The sequence below is a fragment of the Pempheris klunzingeri genome, chromosome 5 (assembly GCF_042242105.1).
Source record: "Pempheris klunzingeri isolate RE-2024b chromosome 5, fPemKlu1.hap1, whole genome shotgun sequence".
Taxonomy (NCBI): Eukaryota; Metazoa; Chordata; class Actinopteri; order Acropomatiformes; family Pempheridae; genus Pempheris; species Pempheris klunzingeri.
In genome coordinates, this window is record NC_092016.1 from 16,539,256 (window position 1) to 16,561,190 (window position 21,935).

The 21,935-nt window shown below is 42.1% G+C and overlaps 2 protein-coding genes across 4 annotated transcripts; one reads left to right on the forward strand and one right to left on the reverse strand.

The window, feature by feature from the left end:
• The first annotated feature begins 239 nt into the window (after window positions 1-239).
• On the forward strand, window positions 240-10,256 carry LOC139201024 (NAD-dependent protein deacetylase sirtuin-3). Its single transcript, XM_070830231.1, has 8 exons — window positions 240-325; window positions 6,143-6,371; window positions 7,317-7,535; window positions 7,634-7,866; window positions 8,471-8,571; window positions 8,672-8,833; window positions 8,949-9,161; window positions 9,531-10,256. Exons 2-8 carry the CDS (start codon window positions 6,151-6,153, stop codon window positions 9,729-9,731), a joined length of 1,350 nt encoding a protein of 449 aa, XP_070686332.1. The 5' UTR covers window positions 240-325; window positions 6,143-6,150; the 3' UTR covers window positions 9,732-10,256.
• A 421-nt stretch (window positions 10,257-10,677) lies between these two features.
• Window positions 10,678-20,795, reverse strand: ric8b (RIC8 guanine nucleotide exchange factor B). Of its 3 annotated transcripts, none has more exons than XM_070830229.1 (10): window positions 20,624-20,795; window positions 20,169-20,216; window positions 19,447-20,076; window positions 17,636-17,730; window positions 16,100-16,250; window positions 15,646-15,741; window positions 15,301-15,445; window positions 14,977-15,121; window positions 14,720-14,839; window positions 10,678-12,588 (listed from the first exon to the last, which is right to left on the reverse strand). In XM_070830229.1, exons 1-10 carry the CDS (start codon window positions 20,705-20,707, stop codon window positions 12,480-12,482), a joined length of 1,623 nt encoding a protein of 540 aa, XP_070686330.1. In that variant the 5' UTR covers window positions 20,708-20,795; the 3' UTR covers window positions 10,678-12,479. The 3 variants fall into 3 exon arrangements, with proteins under 3 accessions (XP_070686330.1, XP_070686331.1, XP_070686329.1); XM_070830230.1 differs by having other exon boundaries at window positions 14,977-15,118; window positions 15,646-15,744; XM_070830228.1 differs by having other exon boundaries at window positions 15,646-15,744.
• Window positions 20,796-21,935: the final 1,140 nt, after the last annotated feature.

Genomic DNA, 21,935 nt, shown 5'->3' on the forward strand with positions numbered 1-21,935 from the left:
GTGACCCTGCTCTGTTTCCCGCCTGTATTCGTAATGAATTATTTAGGACCCGGAAACAGCGGCAGAGTGACAGCTCTCCGCTCCAAAACTTACAGGCCGGCCTCAGGAGCACAAAGTGTCTGTGTTTGGAGGAAGGAGACACTCTCAGTACCACCGTGCCTCATGTTTACCTGACTGCAGCGGCTGCTGGAGGACAAGCCCACAGCTCACAGGAAGCTCAAAGAGGCCCTGCGACTCTCCTCTTGGATGTGAAGCATCCCGAGCGGCCCAACAAAGTCGGCGCCGTGTGTTCATCATTCAAAAGGTCCGTCGTGTGGAAAGACAGGTAGCTAAAGCAGGGCTGATGGCCGTCTTATGTTATTATTATCACTGTTATTGCTGTTATTGTTGGCCTATTACCAGAGGAGGTCTGTGATGTAGACATCCACATTTTCACTGATCTCCTGCAGGGTGGAGCCACATTAGCCCACTAACATGTTTAAAAGAAGGTGCTGGTGTTTATTATCTCACCCACTAGGCGGGGGCATTAGTGGGGGTGTAATGAGCCCATGACCTCTGGTGAAATGAAGGCCGAGACTTTTAGACTGAGTCTGTGTACCTGACATGACACTGCTGCTCAGTCTGGGGACAGACTGTGCTGTTTAAAGACCCTCCTCCAAAATGTGCTCACTATTACTTCTCTCAGGTGTGTGAGCCTCACTGTGCAGAAAGATCAATGTAATGATAGATGGATAGATGGATAGATGTCATTGATCCCAGACAGGGAAATAATATATAATGTTTTTTTCCTGCTCACCTTGAATCTCAGTTTATGGTCAGCAGGTACAAACAGGATTTTTTGAAAATTCAACTAGTTTGGAGGCCAGTCGTGGTTAGTTTATACAACTAGCACCGGCCTGATGTGGAAACCTGACGCCTGCAGGCCACTGGTGCAGAGAATGGAGACCTCTTGTGTCCAGTAGTTAAACTTGTGAACTAAAATGTCTCTGTATATTCATGTATTCTGAATTAGATGTAATCTTAACAAATCCTAACAAGGTAATCAAACTTGTGGCAAAACCATATCAGATGGCAATTATTATTCGAAGAGGAGTATTTTGTGTCATAAAACATGGCTTGAGGGGATCTTTGATATAACTGGATCCAGTAATGCTTGTACTCAGTCTCAGTGTAGATGGCCCACTGCATGTGATGCAAACTAAATGCATGACCTTTTTAGAAAAATGTAGAAAACCACAGAGTTGCATGTTAAAAATAATGACCACCAGGATGTTTCTCACTGTTTAATCTAAAACAACCCAATGCTATACATTTTATAAGGAGGAGACATAATCTACTCACCATCATTTACCTGAAACATCCACATTTTGTGCCTGTGCACAATATTTCTCTGCCCTGGTGTCACCAAGACTAATCAGTGCATATTCTACTGACTATACTGACTAAACGGGGTTAAATTCAAAACAAACTAATGACAGATTACGCAATGAACGAAGGCGTCTTCCCTAAATGAGTAACGGTTTACCACAGTGTGTGTGGCCTCCATTGTTTCCCACCTTGATGGTTTTCATGTGTAATGAGGTTTAGGTTCCAGCAGGTGCCAGCGTCACCGCACGGTTAGTGACTCCTCTGCAACAGATCCATGAAGACACCATGACAACTTTTTTTTTTTTTGTTCATGAGTTCATTTGGATTGGATCACACATGGTTACGTGTACTGTTTTATGCAGTCAGTCCTCAACATGCTTTGCTAACAGGTTAAGTAATCATCATCCTTTTATCTTGTGTAAAAGGGTTTAAACTGTTGTGTTTTCTGAAAGCCTATTCTGTAGCCAAAAAGCAATTAGTCGATCACTACTACTAACTGACTATTCTGATAATCAATTTATCGTTCAAGTCAATTATCCAGCAAAAAAGTCAAGCATTTGCTGGTTCCAGCTTCTCCAAAGTGAAGATATGAAGAATTAACAATAAAATAAAAGGGACATAGATACATGCATATAGTACAAGTAGTTGGGATAAGAACTGCTGGTTTTATATAACAAGTAACAAATTATTACTCGATTAGTAGAAAAATGAGTCGTCAGATTCATTGATAATGTAAAAAGTGGTTTGCTGCTCCTCTGGTTGACTTTAACTAACTGGCCTTTGTTCTGTCAAACCTGTGGCCTGTTGTGTTGCAGCGTGCGTCACTCAGCCTCGTGTTGGCGGTGGTGTTTTGTCAGAGTGAGAGAGGACCTGTGCTTTCAGTTTGGATGACCTAAAGAAAAACAACGTTTATTTTCAGATCCCATTCTCTGAAAGAATCTATGTGTTTGTCCAAATAACGCCACATTGCTAGATTGGTGTTAAATTTAGGGCCGGGACGAGTCATTAGTCGACCCACTGAGCAGAATTAGCTCTCCTGCACCCTCCTTTCCCTCTGTGTGACCAAACAATACACCAACACAAATTAGGACTCGCTGCTTTGTGTCAATTGAGCGTCCAACAAAGATGCTACACAGAGTGATATGTCATTAGTGAGCAGGTGGGGAAGGAGGACTGAGAGCTGCTGCCTCTCCAACTAAGTAATGAAGAGGTTTCCATGGTGACCAGGCTGCCTGTTGCCGTCCTGTGTTGGAGGGGCAGCGGAGATCAAAGTCAGCTGTCCTCAATTCTGCTGTAAGTGGAGGGTTAAATGCTGGGGTTGCAGGGGGAAGCCCCTCATTAAACTTAACCAAATCTCCTTTAAGACACAGCTGACATGTTACTCCAGAGATGTTTTCAACACTCGGCTCTGGAGAGAACGAGTGAGGCGGCCCGCAGGCTCACGCTGCTGCTGCTGCTGCTGCTGCTGCTGCTGCTGCTGCTGCTGCTACTGGCAAAGATATGAGGATCTGACTTTGGACAGTATGTTCATTTCAATTTAGTGAGGTTTAAAGCACTGTAACACAAAATATTGTACTTTTTACAGCTAACAATTATTCCCCTTATTAATCTTCCAAATATTTCCTTGATTAACCAGTTTTTTGTTTTGTCTGTCATGTAGACGTCTCCACATGTCTTGTTTTGTTCAATCAACAGTCCAAAACCCCAAGATATTCAGTTTACAAGTTTAAGGAACTGGAGCCACTTTTTTTTTTTTTTCGGTGCTTCTCCTTGAAAAGTAAATCAAATTTCATTTTAATTTTCAAAAGCTGTTGCTGATTGATAATCTGTCAATGCTTTTGGTGTTCACAGAAAAATGAAGTTAAGTCCTTATTTCGTTAGTTAATCGATGGGAAATTAATTCATTATATTTTAAACCGAATTTCCTCAGTTTCTGGACTCACACAAAACGAGGAAGGTGAAGGCAGGAAGTTATAATGCACATTTTTCACTCGTTTCTGATGTTTAACTGGAAAAGATCTTAATGTAGAGATCTTGTTTGATTGGTAGTCAGGCCTGTGCTGTCGTCGTGACCTTAAAGCCTCTAAAAGATGTTTCCACTTATGTTTAGATCTCTTCTTATTTCTGCACTTCACTTCAGTTTAACGAGTGTTTTAGTGCATATTTAAGAGCCTTTAAGTCCCTAATCAGCCATCAATAACTGTTATTGTACTGCAGTAACCAGCATACGTTGTGGCCTGAATGGCATTTAAATCTCATTTTGTGACAACAGAGCAGCAGCATCTGCTAAGAAAACTGTCTGAAGTTTCATGATGAGTCTAACTAGCCAAATGTAATATGAGCTGCTATGGCATTAGTACACTGAATCTCAAAAAATAGATTAGAGGAACATATCCTCTCACAATGGTTTTAAAAATCACCTTTACTCCTGAATTGTGAAAACACAGGTCCGATTACATCTACATGTTTACTGGCAGACAATAATATCAGACATCAGGTTGATTTTTAAACGAAACAAACTCTAAAGGGAGACTCTTATGATGAAGTGTGAATGATGTGGAAGTGTCACCTCAGACAGAGACTCCTCTCCTCTCTTCTGCTTCGTCAACGAGCTGAAAACATCAAGGAGCTGCTGCTGTTGCATTTTTAATGTTTGGACCCAAACGTTTTTCCTGCTGCTCTTTGGCCTCTGAAGTTGTAAAAGGATTAGCCATGAGCCTGTCCTTTTTGGGGTGAGCGCTGAGGTGTACCCAGTGTTGTAGGACTGTCCCAATTAGATAACTGTAACCCTCATATGAGCAGCTACACTCCTGGTGGTCCCGCTCTGGGACACACTGGGCTCAGCTTCTCGTCTGTGGAGAGCTGCGAGAACAAGCAGTGTGAAAGGGCAAAAAAAGAAAAGGTGGGAGGGGGAGACTCAAATCCTTTTTAAGCCTTTTGTCATTTATACAGGGATTTATTTGTCATTAAAGAATAAGAACAGCATTTGTAGCACAATTAGGTCTTTATCAGTTTAAAAGTTAAAAAAAAAAAACATACACTGGGGTGCATGCAATTTTTAAAGAAATTGTTTGAAATTTTAAAGGAAAGGGACTCGATATTATTTTAACTGGTTTCAGATTTTTGCTGAAGTGTCCTCCATGTTGTCAAAACTGCCCTTTGCTGCTCTGTTTTGAGATCTCTCTCACAAGTTTCCTCTAAATGAGCTTCCTCTTGAGTCAACTTACTTCATGTTACTCTGTGACTCTTTACTGTCATTCAAATGGTTTTAGGTTCACCTGTTTGTGAGCATGCCCCTCTCCAGATATGATCGGAGGAGACTGATCGCGTTGATGTATTGGGTCGACTGCTGCACTGCGTTGTCTGTGTGAGACCTTAATAACTGGGCCGGTGATTTATTGCCTGTACTCAGCGGTGCCTTTTTGAGAGGAGCCCAGACAAAAGCCCTCACCTTCCTGCTGTTTTTAATAGTTCTTTAGGATGAGCAGGGAAAAAAACAGTAGTAATGTGGGGGCTTCAGCCTTTAAGGCCTTTAAGGAGGAAGATTGAGTGCCTAAAATTAAGGTAATTTATAGACTTTCTTTTTTTTTTATTTAAGATGGTTCAAAGGTGGGTTTATATATTTTGGCTTTTACATCTGTTACATCAGTTTAACATTTAAAAAAAAAAAAAAAAAAGTAGTGCTAAGCTTTAATGTTGTGAAGAAAAGCCATGAGATTACATCACTTTGTAGTCCAGTCCAAAGGCTGATATTTTCTGGCCATGCTGTGACTCTATGAGCCATCCGTGGCCCCTCTCCTCCTTTCCCATCCCCTCCGGAGGGCGATAAGGTGCTTCTGGAGAAAAGTTCATCTTATCTCCCCACTGCCCTCTGAAGCAGTCATGTTTTATGGGTTGTAGCTCTTTTGTTTCCTTGTTCGCTGCCTCTCCCTGATCACTCGCACTCATTCCTCATGGAAGTTGTTTGAAGGCCTAGAATAGCTTTGGAAAAGAAGACCCCCACCTTTCTCCTCCTCCTCCTCCTCCTCCTCCTCCTCTCTCTTCTTCTTCTACTCCTCTGTTCCCTCTTTATTGAATCCTGCCTCCGTATCATTTATCTCTGCACCCCCACCCGCCCCCTTTTCCTCAGTGTGAGGGGGCCGTTAGGGGGCATCCTCTTTTCTCTCCCAGCTGGGTTTGTTGACACACAGTCAATCTACGGTTCCCTTTCACCTCTGCCACCCTTCTTTTTAACTCTCACCCCCCACCACTCGGCTCTACCCTCCACTTTCCCTGAACAGTAAAGCTGCCACAGCTGTGGACTGTATTAGCATAGCTGCTGAGGAGCAGAGGGGGGGGGCGCTAAATATATTGCACCCATTACCTTTTGTTCAACAGTTGACAGTTTTAAAACATTTCAGCTTCTCCCTGTGCAAAGGAAGAGAAAAGAAAAGGATGCCTCGATGATTTCAGTGTAACAGCTTTTTAAGGATGGGACAAGGAGGGAGAGCAAATGGAAAACACTGAAAACAAATCAATATCTAATTAGTGCAGTTAGAAAAGAAAATGTGAATAAAACCTCTTAGGAAATTAAAAAAAAGCCACCACCTCTGTATTCTTCTGCACAATAAAAAATAAAACACTGTTTTCATGTCTGACACTCAAATGTCATTTGGACAAATCTTGCTTTCAGCTGATAGCACAGAGGAAGGGAAACTTGTATTACAGCTCAAACAGTGATTGATGTTTCATTTAGGCTGAATGATTTGTTGTTTTTTTCCCCAGCTGTCAACAGGTGTCGGAATGAACAGGTCCAGGTCCAGCTGGGATAAAAAAGGCCCCCAGCCTCCAGTCACCAGGATAACCCGCAGCTCCAGCTCCCAGGCCAGGCACACCGACCCTGCAGGGACCCAGGACTCTGGGCCAGGTCCGTATGGAAAGCAGCGAAAGAAGCAGACGGACTCTGCCTTGGCCCAGGACCTCAGTCAGATGAGTGTGAGCGGACAGGATGCCTTACCTACAAGGTGGGGACATGTTATAGTAACTTTTTAAAATGTTTTTTTTATTATTCAATTTAACTTTTAAAATGTTAAAAAGACAACATTAGAGATTTCAGCAATCATACATTAGAACATAAATAAGAGCTGGAGGCCACGCTGTTATCAAGATCAGTGGTCAACAAACAGAGAAAAAAATGTGTGTATTAGTAAACGATTAATTCACAAGTATACACACACTTTTCGGTGTGTGAAACAGAAGTATTGCAGGTACCAATGCCAAGGTCAGGGTGGAAGCAATGTCTGGCTAGCGAGCAAGATGGTGGGTTTTTGGGATCCAATTTAAAACAACACTAAAGCTTAGCATGTTAGCATGCTGACATGCACCAATTAGCATTAAGTATAGCAGAGACTGATGGGAGTATCATTCATTTTGCAGGTATTCTGTCATAAACCAGAGCCTGAGACATATTGAAATTGTTGCCCTGCTTGTGGCACGGGGAAAAGTCAGGGAACCACAGTAGTTAGTGTTAAGATTAATCATCTGGGAACTATGAATGTCTTTTGTCTTCCATTTTAAGCTGCTGGTGGCACCAAAGGTAGTCGCTTTCATCCTCAGGGGGACATGAGTATCTGTATGAATTTTCATCTTCATCCATCCAGTAGTTGTTGACATATTTCATCCAGGACCAAAGTGGGGTATGAATTGACCAACATTCCAACATGCTGCCAGCATGGCTGAAAATACATTTTGTTGCACCAAAGGACTGAATTTGAACATGTTTCCTAGGTCCAAAATAAAAACTCAAGGTCTAGATTAGTTCATGTACATTAGTTCATTAGGAAACTAATTAGCAAGTGTCTGATAAAATCCTGTTTATGGAGATTAGAACCATTTTGATGTTAGTAATCATGTCAGGGATTGTCTCGTATGGGATGAGGAACTCTTCATGTCTTTTCTGGGCTCTCCAGTAAAGGAAAGATGTCCAAAGGCAGCAGTGTACCTGTGCACGCTGGTCGATCCTTGGAGTCCAGATCTGATGAGGGCAGTCCATCTGTGCTTGCCGCCAAGTCCTCACCCCACGGCGGTCTAGCCTCTGTGGCCCGGCTGATGAAGCTCGGCCGCTGTAAGAACGTGGTGGTGGTGGCTGGAGCAGGAATCAGCACAGCCAGTGGCATCCCAGACTTCAGGTTGGTGTCTGTGGGTTTGGTTACTGGCTCTGTAAACAAAGAGTCACCATAATGCCCAAATTTTACAATTCAAAACACCTGTACTTCAACATTTTCAGAACTCCTGGAACAGGTCTTTATGCCAACTTGGAGAAGTACAACATCCCTTATCCAGAGGCTATTTTCAACGTTGACTACTTCTCCAATGACCCGCAGCCTTTCTTCTCCCTGGCTAAGGCTCTTTATCCTGGCAGCCACCGACCCAACTACATACACTACTTCATCCGCATGCTCCATCACAAAGGCCTGCTGCTTCGACTGTACACCCAGAACATTGATGGACTGGAGAAACGTAAGTGAGAGCCACAGCAGAGTACGAACGTACACAATAAAATGGAAAAGTAAATCCAAATGCACACTTGGCAACTAATTACGCATCGACAACGGTTACATTTTAAACACCGTTCGTCAAAATGTCCGTCAAACACAAATGATTAACTGATTAACTTTTTTTTTAGGATTTCAGTTTAACAGAAGAGATTGAATGCCCCTGAAAATTGTTTTTCTTATTTTAGTTCATATTTTGGAGGTGCAGGATCTTTATTGGATTGGCCAGTGACATTATACAGCATTCCTGTGAACAGTGTGTCCATGAACACACCACCAGGGGACATACTGTATATGTACAAAGTGGCTCTTTATCTCAACCATTAGATAGATAGATACTTTATTCATCCCCCAGGGGGGAATTCAGGTATCCAGTAGCTCTCACAGTCAATTGACAAACAATAAAATGGAGAGGTAATAACTGTCATAAAGTCAGTGAACTGAAGTGGAGTACAAATAAAAAGGCAACACCATGATGTTGGTGTCAGTCTGTTGTGTTTTGTTTCCCAGAATGAATGCCCTTGTTTGCACTTGATGTCCACCATAGTATTTAATAATCTTCTTCACAGTGTGCGGCATCCCTGACGACAAACTTGTGGAAGCTCATGGCAGTTTTGCCACAGCTTCCTGTCACCTGTGCTACACTGCGTACCCTGCTGAGGAGGCTAAGGTATGTCCGACCCCACCGTCAAAAACCATTCAAATTAAAAGACAGTAGCTCACTGCATTTGATTCCAAAGTAATTCTCACTTAAGTTCTTTGTTTGACAGCATGCCATAATGAATGACAACGTCCCCACATGCTCATTCTGCGCAGCAACAGTCAAACCTGATGTTGTGTTTTTTGGAGAGGACCTTCCTCAGAGGTATTTCCTCCACGCTAAAGATTTCCCCAAAGCAGACCTGCTAATCATTATGGGCACGTCTTTACAGGTAAACATTTTGACAATTAATATATGCATTCAGAACTTGAAATGGCTAACTAGTTCATTTGTTACCAGGTAAGTTCTGAGCTCAGTTTTATTTGAACAAAATGTCATTGTTTCAGATTGAGCCATGTGCCAGTCTAGTGAATACAGTTCGCTCCACTGTGCCACGTCTCCTCCTGAACCGACACGCTGTGGGTCCCTTTGAGAAGGTCCCACTGCGGAGAGGAGACCACATGGAGCTGGGTGACCTGGAGGATACAGTACGAACGTTTGCTGAGATGCTCGGCTGGAACGATGAGATTGAAGAGCTGACGAAGAGTCAGGAAACACTGGTGGGTCCCATCTTCAGCACCAGGCCTTTGAGAAGCTATTTCAGGTTGTGCAAGTCTCCTTTTAGGCTCTTAATCAAATGAATGGCACCTTGTGTGAAATCAAAAGGGAACAAAGGAAACATGGAGCAGAAAAGGCTTTGGTGATAGTATACATGTAAACCAAAGCCAGTGGAGATACTTGTGGGGCTTGAGATCTCTCACAGATTTTAACTTTTTTAACAGTCAGACTTTCAGTGGACAGTTTGTTTTTTCAACATTCTTCCTTATCAAAACCTTAGTTAAAAGGGTTCTCCACCAATGTTTAGCTACTATCTCTTTGCTCTGTATTAAAGCTTAGACTGACTATGGCATTGTTTTCCTTCCCTGCAGAGCATCCCTGCATTGATAAGCAGCCTTCCATCAGTGAATGGACAGACGCCTTGCCAGAGCAGAGGAGCCTCAGAGCCTCCAGGTAGGATGGAGACGTCTCGGTCAAGAGCAGGAGCTCAGAGAGCAGCCAGCAGTGGCAGTGAGGAGACAGACTCGGAGACAGACAGCAAGAGCTCTGCATCATCCAGCCTGAGCAACTGACGCTGCTTCATAAACATTTCACTGGAAAGGTTTGAGACAGTTTCTTCTCTCCTGAGTTCACGCCCAGACTGTTTTGCTGTGAACTGTATACATGTTAATGTTCATCTGGTTCTCTTCTGCTAGTGGCAAAACTGTTTCCGTTGTGTGTATCATGTTCATACTGTATGTAAATCTTTAAAAAATCATAATACAGTTTATCAAGTTCAATAAGCATATTTAAAGCACTTATTACAGAGGAATGGGCCATCCAGAACACTAGTGACTAAATATCTGAGCTCTGTAACAAAAATACAAATGTTTCTTCAGGTGTTTTGTATGTTCCATGTCAGTAAACTTGTTAATGTTTTATCTCGGCACAACACTGTATTTTAAACAGTATTTAATAAAAGTATTGAGTGATTTTCATCTTTTGTCAGGTTTATTAAGTATGGATCCAAAAATGACATGTATTCTTATTCTGCAGTATATTAACGTTTCAGTGGAAGCCTGACAACAGAAAATAAGCGTGTTTCTATTTACAGCACGTGAAGACACGTGCAAAAAGAACAAACTTGGTCCCTAACATTCTTTCTAGACGGAGACGTGAGCAACCTGCATTTTTGATTTATCCCACTTTGATTGTGGAGGAGAAAAGGGCATTTACACAGGAGTACAAGAAAAAATATAACCTACAGATGCATGACAAATTAATGGGAAATGATAAGAACATTTTGTGAGACTTTAATGGGCACTGACTGTGTTCTTGTGGTGGCCCAACACCTCACTTTAGACACTTAATGTTGGTTTTCCCTTTAATCTCCTTTCTTTCCCTTTTAATCTGTTTATCTGACATTTTTAATGGCTCCCAGAGCAGAAACAAAAAAAAAAAAAAAACCTTTAGCTAGTCGCATAAAATTCAAGAAATGATGAGTCAGATCTTTTGTATGTATATGAAGCCAAATCCAGATCATTTAAATATTCTTTTTATTCTACTTATCTGAATTATTGTGTGTGAGCAGGCAGTAGTGGTAAAAAGTGTACTCATGATTATTCACTGTTGAACAAGTGAACCGGCACCAGTTCCTGTAATAATGACACAGTTTCTCTGGATTGTAATCAGCAAAAAAAGGGGCTAAATCTGTTGTGAAGTCGTAACTAACCATGCAGCACATTTCAGAACTGGCAGCTTTTACATTATATTCAATCAAATTGTATCACCATAAAGAAATCTCAAGTTTAAACATACAGTAAACTTGTGGATTCATATAAAATAAGAAAAAAATCACGTTACTGAGAACCGACTTAACATCATGCATTTTTGGTAAAAGTAACATTGATTAGAAAACAATCATTTAGCAGTTTACATATTTCTTTTCCTCATGAGACAGAAACTGTTTACTGTTATCCACCACAGGAAAATGCTGAATTTTTCTATTTTAAGTCTTAATTTTAAGTGAAAACAAGTGGTCTAATAGTCAAAAACACATTTCAACAACATGATAGTAAGCCAATAAGCCCTGAATTTAGAAAGTCTCCTTGGCGACTAACTGGTGTGCAACATTTGTAATAATTACACAACCACATATAGACTCAAACTACCGATCTATCAGTCCTGTGGTCCATACTGAACAGGCCCTGTGATTTTAAACCAAGAAACTAGATTCACTGTTTGCAGTTTTCAAAGATTTCATGTTTAAATAATGTGAGTATAATGTGCACTTGAATCAGCAAGGAATACAAACACTGGGCAAAAATCATCATGTAGCATAAACTTTAAAACATGAAAAACAAAAGCACAAGTGAAGGAATGATTATTCAGACCCACTTTTGACAAACCCTGATGACAGTTCTTTCAGTGAGATACAAACGATCAAGCAAAAATTATATTATTACCTCTATTTTCTCAACTTAGGGAGCAGTGAAATAAATGAAGGCGCAACAGTAACCATGGAGGTGTAGTATGCATTGTGATGGCACTGCAGAGTCTTTCACCACGCATGAACAAATCCACTCCCACTTTAGAGAACAGCTTACAGCTGCGACAGGGCCTCTAGAGTCGCCTGTGAAATGTTGAGCTGCGTCCCAGTTCAGGGCTGGATCATCAGGAGTCACGTTTCCGGACTAAATATGTCCTAACAGGCCGGCAATGCCTGTCCCATTTCAAAGGACGCTCTGAATGAGGCAGAGAACAGAGGCTTTGTTCAGGTGATCCTTGTCAACTAGTAAAATTGTGAACTGTCGCTTGACCTCATTGTATTTACCAGATTTTGTATTTGCATTCAAGTGGTCGTCAGTCACTTAAACTAGACCAAGTACAGCAGATGGATGCCTGACAAACCTACAGATAAATAAGGGTTATGTGGATATTTGTTGCAATAAAACATTGAAACTAATGGAAACTCAGCTATTGGCCCAGTTGCCACTATTTAAACTTTGACTAATTTACAGCGACTTCCTGGTGACTTCCACCATCGGTTTGGGTTTCTGTATTCTTAACAATAGAGCTGCACATTGTACTGATATCAGTGTTTTTACCTTAACAGAATGTGATTTATTGGGAGTTATCAGTACAGCAGGTGGATCTCCCTCTGCTCTAGACTCCATTTCTGTGACAGTAGATTCAATTGGTCTCGGAGGCACAGATTCAGCCAGTGTTTAGCTCCTCTGAAGGACCCACACTAGTGGGCATCTCCTTCAAAGGACCCAGCCCTTGAAATGGGACAGAGCTTTAGATGTGTTGGGACCCGGTGTGCTCAGATGTGCAGTGCACTAGTCAGAGTCCGATCCTGAGTTCTCCTCGGGTGGCTCACAGAGAGTTTCCTCAAGAGGTGCTAACGTCCCGTCAGGCCTGACCCCCATTGGCCGGATGACGTTCTGCCTGTGGACACAAACAGAAAAACACCAGATACCCACTTATTAGACGGACAGCGGTTAGATAGGTAGGTTGCCAAGTTTCAAGCATATCAATGGGCCTGTTTTCATGTATGTTTTCAAAGTAAACAGCCTTTGTAGACGAAGCCCACATCTGTTCAGGACCCTTTGTATTCACAGTCTTAAGAGGGCTTTCACTTGTACATCTTTACTCTCTTACATCCACAGCTCGAGGACCCTCACCCGACAGCCAACCCCCCCCCACGGACATTCGCCCCTGTCTGACCATCCTCTCTCCCTCTCTGCCCTCCTCCCCTCCTCTCCTGTGGCAGTTTAATTACAGGATCAGCGCTCAGACTAATCTCCTCAAAGCCACGGCTGCCCCTTCATCCTAATCCAATTATACCTGCACTGTGTGTCACCACTCCCTCTAAGATGATTTATCAGAGAATTATCCATCGGAGATTTAAAAAAGATCCATTTGCATTCATTTGAAAGAGATTCAAATATAAATGGCCATGTAATTCCCACTGATTCCTGCAATTAAATTTAACTTATCCTGGGAAAACTACAGGTTAAGTTCTTTAAAAACGAAGATGGAGGAGGCCTGTGGTGTGGTTAAATCTGACAATATTTCAGCATTTTCAGCCATGAAGGAAGGCACCACCAGTGCACAACCTTATAGTACAGGTCAAAGTCAGCAGGTACAATGAAGACTAACAAAACAGAACAAACAAAAACATGTAACATCGTCTCTTCCAATTAGAGCAAAAAAATCCCTCCTCCCCTCAGCAGTCACAGAGGACTGGGGGTCTGGGTGGGGATGCAAAATATGTGCTAATTGGAGGACCAGTTAAGCAGTTAGGAGAGCACATTCTTGCAGGGCTCTGAACAATCTCCGTAGAGCCTGTGCTGAGGAGGCACCTCTCCATCATCATCACATCTCCTTTACTGAGCAAGAGAAGAAAGAGGATGCACCCTCAGAGAGGAATCTTCCTCTTCTGGGCGCACGTGCCTCATTACAGCTCAACCCCCTCTTTGCCTTAACAATGACGAGGTCAGCTTTCTTATGTCTGCACATTTGTTCGCCCGTGTCTTCTCCTCCTTCATCCACGTTCCACCCAAATTGCTTTGTCTAGTTGTGCCTCTGTCTCAGTCCACTCCCTGTCTGGCCAATGACTGACTCCTCAATATGAGAAGAATAAAGTCAGGACATGTGTTATTAAAAACCTGAATGCGACACATAAAAGGAACCAGGGCCGACAAACCAACTGTGTGCCAATTAGGTGATAATTAACGGAGCTGTGGTAAAGATGCTGCAGTGGCGTGCCGGCAGCTTCCATTTTCTCCGACTGAATGCTGCGACGTGCTGGAAGTCTGGGCCTAATTGAAGCAGCGGCCATCGGCAGGAGATTCTTCCTTTGATGAATCGGTTGGCAGGCAGCGAACTCACTGTTACCTTTGTATAGGCATCGTGCTTGACTAACGTTAGCCTCTGCTCGCCGAGTAAAGGTCAACACAAATACAGTGGGGCTCTTTGCAGAGGAAACAATAAATAATATGAATAATTTGAGCAGGAGAAGCAACAGGTGGTCAAACAGAAAAAGTTAATCATCTCACTGGAGTCTTTGTAAAAGAAACTATTCATTATTTGTCTTTGGTGACTTTAGTGGCATTTTCTGTTTGTTCATTTTCTTTGACAAGATATCTGAAAACATTTTTTTTTTTTGGTTTAACAATCTTTCTGTTGAATTTTCTATTATATACACAGATGTCAGACCTCGTTAAATTGTTCCAAAAATCTCAAAAACCTCACAGATTTTAATAAACTTTGTTGGAAAGTTTTATTTTTCCTCATGAACTCAGCCCACATTTGAATGTACAAAATCTCACCTCATGAGTATCACTTTGTTTTTCTAAAAGTGGGACTTACTCGTGACCAAGGGGGTTTAAGACGCTGACCACATGATCACAACACCTCTGGTTGAGTCCAGGTGGGGACCTTTTTTTCCCCCTCATCTTATTCCCCTCATTTCCTGTCACCTCTCTACTGTCCACTGTCAAAATAAAAACTCAAGTCCTCTGAACCGAACTCTTTTCTAGTTTATTAATTAATTAATTATTATTAGTGTATTTACCTTGACAATTTGTCAAACATATTGACAAGTTTCTGGGCTTCATACTCCTTCTGCTCGTCCGTCATCTCTTCGATGGGGTTGGGCATTGGCTCCTCCACGTGACCAGTGATGGGGTTGATGCTGGAACAGGCAGATGAGTGAGCTTAATGTACAGCTGCAACAGATTCGTACCTTACCAGTGCATACACATTAATGTATTTAACAAGCTGACATGGGACTGTAAAAGCGTCATTGTAAGCCCTGTGCACAGCACTCACAAAGGTTTGGCAGATTTGTATTCCTCTGTGTCTGAGTCTTCATCCTCCGAGTACTGAGTCTCTCCTCTCCCTCCTGCAAGAAGTCCTCTAGCAACAAGGAGCCCTGCTGCGTTTCCATATCCAGTGTACTTCAACAGGTTATCTACTATAAAACGCCACCACAGATACACAGGGTTATAAAATTAAAGCACGAATGTTCATGTGTGATAATGTGACAGTGCACTGCTTCATCAAACGCACCAAACTACAGACATCATCTCTCATTCTCATATTTTCTCATCTGATGTGACCCCATGTTCCTCTCATGACCAGACCCCTGCTCACCGCTTTCTTTGCAGAGGACAAAGAGAAACTCTGCGGCCGTCTGCTTCACTCCCATGTCCACATGCGTCATAAGGCGAACCAGCTTGTTTCGGATGGTGGTGCCGATCTCTGGCCTGATCTTCACATCTTTCAGGGGGGGAAGTACCTGAAGATGCAGAGATTATGAATAGTGCACATTATTTTTTTTATTGTTTTATATGATAATTAAAATCTGGTCAGCATCCTGGTGAGATTTCAGTACTCAGCCACTTTAGCAGGGCAGATGCTCACCTTTCAGAATAAAGCAGAAACTCAATATACTTTATCATTATTATCTCTGTTTAAATCTGTTGGCAGTGACTGTACCTGAGCTTTGATATATCTGCGGATCTCCCTGTGGTGTCTGGATCCTTCAGTCAAAAGACTGAGCACTGGAGTCAAACCCTCTTTGAAGTTGGAGCCCTGCTTGGAGTGACACAAACCACAGACACTTCACATGTTGGAACAGTGGATAGATTTTAACCAGTAGGGCACTCATGGGTAACATGAAGGATGCCGTGAAGACAGCATGGGCAACATTTGTGTCAATGTATTTTATTTCTGCGAGGTCAAGGAGCGTCCCTGTTTCCTGCATTCAGCTCTGAGCGCCACCAGGTCCATCACTACTTTCAAATATCAAATAAATGCAAAATGTCTTTATTACAAGTTTTGGATGAACTATCAATACCACATAAACAGATATTTTAGTAGTAAGTAATCAATAATTTTCAGTATGTCAACAAACATTGCTGCCAGATTCGCTGCAGAGGATCAACTTTACCTTGTCAATTCTTTTCTCCATGAAGTCTAGCAGCACCTGGACTGCATCCATGTTTTTCCCACCGTATTTCTCTTGCCCTCCCTGGACAGGCACGTTGATTAGGATGTCCAGGCAGGACACAGGCAGGTTATTCAGCAGGTTGACAGCATGGCTGGAGACAAAAATAATATTTCTTAATGACATAGATCTTTAAAACATTTTAGATATTTAACAGTTGGATAAATAAAAGGGACACATAAAATGTTCCGTTTCTGGGATGGAACAGCCAACAGGTCTGTGGGCTTGAAGAGGTTAAAGTCTAAAAATGACGTATAAGAAGTGAAGATTAAATAGATGCAAGCTTTGGAACAATCCCTCATGGCAAGGGACCAGCTGTGTTTAGCAAATAGAAAATTCTACCCAGCAGATTCATTAAGGCTGCTTAGTTTGTCTACTTGGTGTGTGTATTTACATTATCACTGTCCGAGTGGACCTGCAGTAGGCAATGAGAGACAAATGATGAGAAAGATTTTGGAGGAGAGAAGTGAACTGAACTGAAATGGTGTATTTGAAAAAAGACAATCAGCTGGTGTCTGGACCGCACAGATGTTGAATATAGTGAATATGGCCAACTCCAAATATTACAGGTCTTCTAATACTCATGACCTCGAGGTGAAAAGTGGTGTTTAACTCCACCTGGACGGACAATCTTAGCGGCACTGTGCTAGTGTGTCGTGTGATCATGTAGTGCGAGGATGTTTGTGAAATGTCTTCTTGTTTGACTGATGCACACTGACTTTAAACTTGGTTATGATTTTTATACACCTCAAAACATTTCCTGTCAATAATCTTCCATTCCCATTAATGCTCCCTTATTCTATTTAGGCCACTTCTGTCACACACTGCATTCAAACCAACTACAACAAAGTCATGTTGGTCAATGGGCCAAACTCCCATGACCGGTTCAGCCACAGACTTGATAGGTCAAGGGACACATCAGTCACTTTAACATGACGCTGTTTAAATTTCAGCCTATAGATGGCCACAGATTCTTGGCATTCCTGCATTAAATTACCATGAGAAGTAGATACTGCTGCAGTAACACAACAGCTAAGAGCACGTAGAAGATGAAACACCCAGGAAGTGTTTTTCCTACAACACTGCAGTCTGCTAATTGACAAAATCTGTTTTTCTCTCACTCACAGCTGCTCACTGGACACTTGCTTACATGAAAATCACTAGAGGTGATTTCCCAGAAGAGTATATGGATACAAGTTAGTTTGCTCAGTGGTGGAGTCTCTGTGTGCTTTTCTATGCAAATCACTTTCAAATTAACTTTGGCCGATCTCTTGGCTCAACAGACACAGGGGCGACACACATTTACCTACTGCGAGCTGTGAGACTGAAGCATCATGGGACTGGGCCATAACATGATGCTTGTTTTGTTTTGTGTCCTTTCACAGGGGGCAAAGGGCTGAGTGCCTTAATTCAACATTCAAGGTGTACCTTACTGAGAGGGATTAAGATAATAAGAGCAGTGAGGATCAGACTTCCCACCTGTGCGCTTCCTCTGTTTTCTCTTCCGTCTCAGTCTTCAGCATCAACAGATGACGCAGGATGGCAGCAATGAGTCGGAACTGGTGGTCATCCTCCTAACAAAAAGTCAAAGACGGACAAAAACTTGAATTCCAAGCAGACAGTTTCATTGTTCAGAGATAAAGCAAAAACAATAAGGTTAGAAAAAATACTATGAGGACAGGAGCGCAAATACAAAGATCTAACTACAAAAACAGCTGCCTTAAATTTCAACGAGGCATCACAGGTCTAAAGCACAAAGCAAGGGGATACGAGATCAAAGCTTTTAGTCTACATTCAAAAAAAGGAGGTTTGGGTTTCTATGGTTTCACTGAGGAAAGCAGAGTCAAACTTGGACCTACGGACTAAATCGTTAAAACTTACACTGTGTTAGACGCAGCCTTTGTGGTCACGTGTCCCCCTTCAGTCCAAATTGCATGAAATGTGGGGAGCACGTTTGAAATACTTTCTTAGACAAAATTGCCAAGTTTGATAGTGATTTTCACAAATCAGCTACAAACTGTTATAACTACATCATGAACATCAATCACAAATATTATATATACTATACATGTATTATATACACTACACAGATGGTCCTAAAGCATAAGTACCAAATATTGTCCTGTTTCATCCATACAGGACAGAACAGTGTTTTAGACTGTGTGTGCAGTCTATGAAAAGGAGAGAGCTAATGTGTCAAAAAAAACAGCCTATTATTGGAAAGTACTGCTGGTGATACAGGTCTAAAGGGGCTTTTTGTCCTGGAATATATTTTGCCACAGTATAAAGCGCAGGTATTTAATAATACATGGATGAATTCCATTGATGTGCTTCAGTATCAGGGTCCTGGTATTGTGAATTCTGGCTCAGCGTCACACTGTCATGACTTCCTGGGACTGTAATTTCTGACTAAGACCAGTCAAAATATCTGCTGTGAAAAAGGCCCATGCTGCGTTGGATATTGGTGACAGTGACTGATCTGATTTGCATGTGAAACATTACGGTTATAATACAAGTTTAAAAAAAAACATTTATTTCATGATCAAGTGAAACTATTTTAGAACCAGTTTATTATGGACACATATAACCAGCCTGGTATTAAGTTGATTTCATAGTTTGTTTGTTTTTAAAACAGGGCTCTGTATTGATGTATACAGTTAGTGCTCTTACATCTCTCCAGGGTCATTTTGAGTTGTCACAAATAGAGAAGCACAGGTGCAATTACATTAACAATGACATTAACAATGGTTGCGCCATGAAAGTGGCACACCGGTTCACGTGGACCCCCCCCCTACATGCCTGATATTGATTTTCTCACTAAATGTTGCGGCCGCCCTGGCCCTATAAGAGCAGGTCACAGCTCGACACAAAATTATATTTGTGTTCCTGACAGTGTGTGACTTGATGTAATATTTCTCTGCCCAGCACAGTACATAGTTTGAACTGAATCTTGAAGAATCTTGATTTGCAATGTTATAATCTATGTATTCTACATTTTATGTCACATTTGCATTTCAGTGATTCAGCTTAGGGTTAGGGTTATTTACTGACAGTAAATTACAGAGAGGTTGAGTTTCTTCCTCAGAAAGACATTAACAGAAGAAATGGTCGGTGACAGATATAATGTGGCTGTTGTGGTGATGAGATGTATGATGCAGGGGACTCTAATCTGTAATAGAGAAAATGACTGGAAAATCTGTCCTGCTCTTAACCCCTGCATGCGTACTCATAACCCAAATGACGAGTGTATAACACTAAACACGCTTACAACACAACCACAACACACTCACCTCACCACCGTTGTAAGACAGCGTGAGATTGAACGAGGCTTTGAGCGCCTCCATTGCTCGCTCATTGTCCTCAGCAGGCATGGGCAGGGCCTGCGGATCTGGCCGTGCAGCTTCATAGGGACCAACCCAGTGCACATCCAGGGTGTGCTCCAGCACCTCCGCCAGCAGTCTCACAGCATGCCATTCTCTCCTCAGGACCCCTCTCAAATCAGGTCTCAGGGCAGAGAGCAGGAAGAGAAGGCGCAGTGTGAACAGGCCCACCTCGTGGTGCCATGTGCGGGCCTTACGCATGCTGGCACACAGGCCATGAGCCAGCTGCACGTCCACACTGACCTGCTGAGCTGCAGGACTGTTGTACACCACATTGCAAAGGCACTTCAAGGCCTCCACCACCACCCTCTCCTCCTCCTCTGACTGGGTGTCTTCCTGTGAGCTTCTCTGGTTGTCATCTTCTTCCTCTGCAGCGTGCAGCCCCGCCAGCCCTCCTAGGACCAGCATGCCCTCCCTGGTGGCTACAGGTGCAAGGACACGCTTGTCTCTGGACAGGATGCGGAGTGTCTCCAGACATGTCCTCTGACAGCTGGGCTGAACCTGCCTCCCAAGTACTGTCAGCACAGTCTGACACAGCTTCTGAAAGGGCACGGAGAGAAACAACTACAGTAAATATTAACTAAGCTAACTTGATCATCACATAACCAGCTGCTCAGATAACTAGTACTCACACTCCGCAGGGTTTCTTCCTTCTGTTCAAAAATAAAGGTGTGACTGTTCTGAAACAGAAAACACAACAGCTCAGCATCCCTCATTACACATAAACAGCAGCCTTTAGTGAAACAGATGAATGCTAAAGGCTCCCAGAAACAGCTTACTTTGCTAATACTGCTGTATAACTCTACGAGCAGTAGCATGGTTGGTGAGCCCCTGCAGCGTTAGCATACCCAGCACTGCGTTTGTGTTGTAATGAATATATCGACGTCCTGTCTGCCTCGTTCACAGGTTTGGTGAGATAAGTTTGACAGCGAATCATTAGACAGCTTGTGGCAGTGCTAACATAGCAGAGCTTAGCTGGCCAGAAGGGTGTGTAGCTATCTCAAAGCTAGCTGTTTAGCCACCCCAGCTAACGTTAGCACCGCCGTTTGTTTTGGTTGGCGTGAAAACGAGCAGAGCAGCGACTCACCTCCCGATTAAACTGCTGCAGAAGCTTCTCGATCTGCTCTTCGTTGGCAGCGTCAAGCTGCGACAAGACATTGTTCAAGTCCATGGTGGATATCTGGAGAAAGCGGTGGTTGGCTGGGTTTTGACCTGACCAGTGACTGTTGAGCAGCTAGCAAGCTAGCTGGCAGGCTAGCTCAGTGTGTGTGTGTGTGTGTGTGTGTGTGTGTGTTAGTCAGGTCTGCTGCTGTCAACAGGGAAACTCCCCTGACTGTGTCTCCATCAGCAGCAGGACTGTCCTGCTCTCCACTGGGTTTATTCAGTGCACAAATATGCAGTTTCTTAAAAAAAAAATAAAGATAAAAAATCTACATGGTGATTATACCGATTAATATAATGAACAAAACTCACACATACAAATGCCAATTTTTATTGATTCTGGATCAGAGCCAGGCAGAAGATATGCACATACAAGAAAAGGTGTCATTGATGTTACTGGGATATTGTGAAAAAGATCATGTAAATAAGAGAAAATAGAATGAGTGACTGACTTATCCTGCAATATTTCAAGAATGAAAAGCATGGGGGAATAATGTCTCATTAAAATAGAAATAATAATGCAGAAAGTGTGCAATATTTTAATATTGTACAATATTTAATACAGGAAACATGCAGAGAAAACATGTAAAGTTTATGCAACATTTTAATAAATCAGAGGTTTAGGCTGCCACAGTAATTTTTACTGTCAAAATGCCTTTGTACTGAAAAAGCTTGTCCATGTGTTTGTCTTTGACCGTCACATCTGTTCAAGCTCTCTTTCTGATTAATGAACTAACTTGAGTGCTTGTATTTGTTCTGCTCAGGATCATCATGTTTGGTCTCGTGTTAATGAGACAATAGTGCATCTGAAACTGACTCTGTGGCTGATAAATTTATTAATATATTAATGAAAACGTTAACTTCTACATTTATGTTTACTTGAATAGAATATTTATCATCACAGATTAATAAAAATCTGAATTTGTTTCAGATTTAATGTGATCAGATTAATATATTATATATATAATATATATATATATCAGAATATATATTATTGAATTGTAGGTTTAGAAAATGTGAGAATAATTTGCATAAGACAGTGACAAAGGCAGCCTCTCAGTGTAGGACTGTAAGTATTCCTATGTCCACCTCATAGTGAATATCTCCAGTGACTGTGCCACGATTCATGTCACTAAATGGGATCAAATGGGATGGCACCTGCATTTTTGTATGTTTTCTCTTTGCCCTCTTGTAACCTTCCTTTAACAGTCCAAAGACATGCACATGGAGAGATGTAA

What these genes read in the sequence shown, in the direction of transcription:
- LOC139201024 (XM_070830231.1), top strand. Translation starts at nt 6,151, where the DNA reads ATGAACAGGTCCAGGTCCAGCTGGGATAAAAAAGGCCCCCAGCCTCCA. An exon ending in CAGGATGCCTTACCTACAAG is followed by an intron (nt 6,372 to 7,316) that starts GTGGGGACATGT and finishes TGGGCTCTCCAG; the next exon opens with TAAAGGAAAGATGTCCAAAG. An exon ending in ACCCTGCTGAGGAGGCTAAG is followed by an intron (nt 8,572 to 8,671) that starts GTATGTCCGACC and finishes TTTGTTTGACAG; the next exon opens with CATGCCATAATGAATGACAA.
- ric8b (XM_070830228.1), bottom strand. Translation starts at nt 20,707, where the DNA reads ATGGACTTGAACAATGTCTTGTCGCAGCTTGACGCTGCCAACGAAGAG. An exon ending in AGGAAGAAACCCTGCGGAGT is followed by an intron (nt 20,077 to 20,168) that starts GTGAGTACTAGT and finishes GTGCCCTTTCAG; the next exon opens with AAGCTGTGTCAGACTGTGCT. An exon ending in AAAACAGAGGAAGCGCACAG is followed by an intron (nt 16,251 to 17,635) that starts GTGGGAAGTCTG and finishes TTTTGTCTCCAG; the next exon opens with CCATGCTGTCAACCTGCTGA.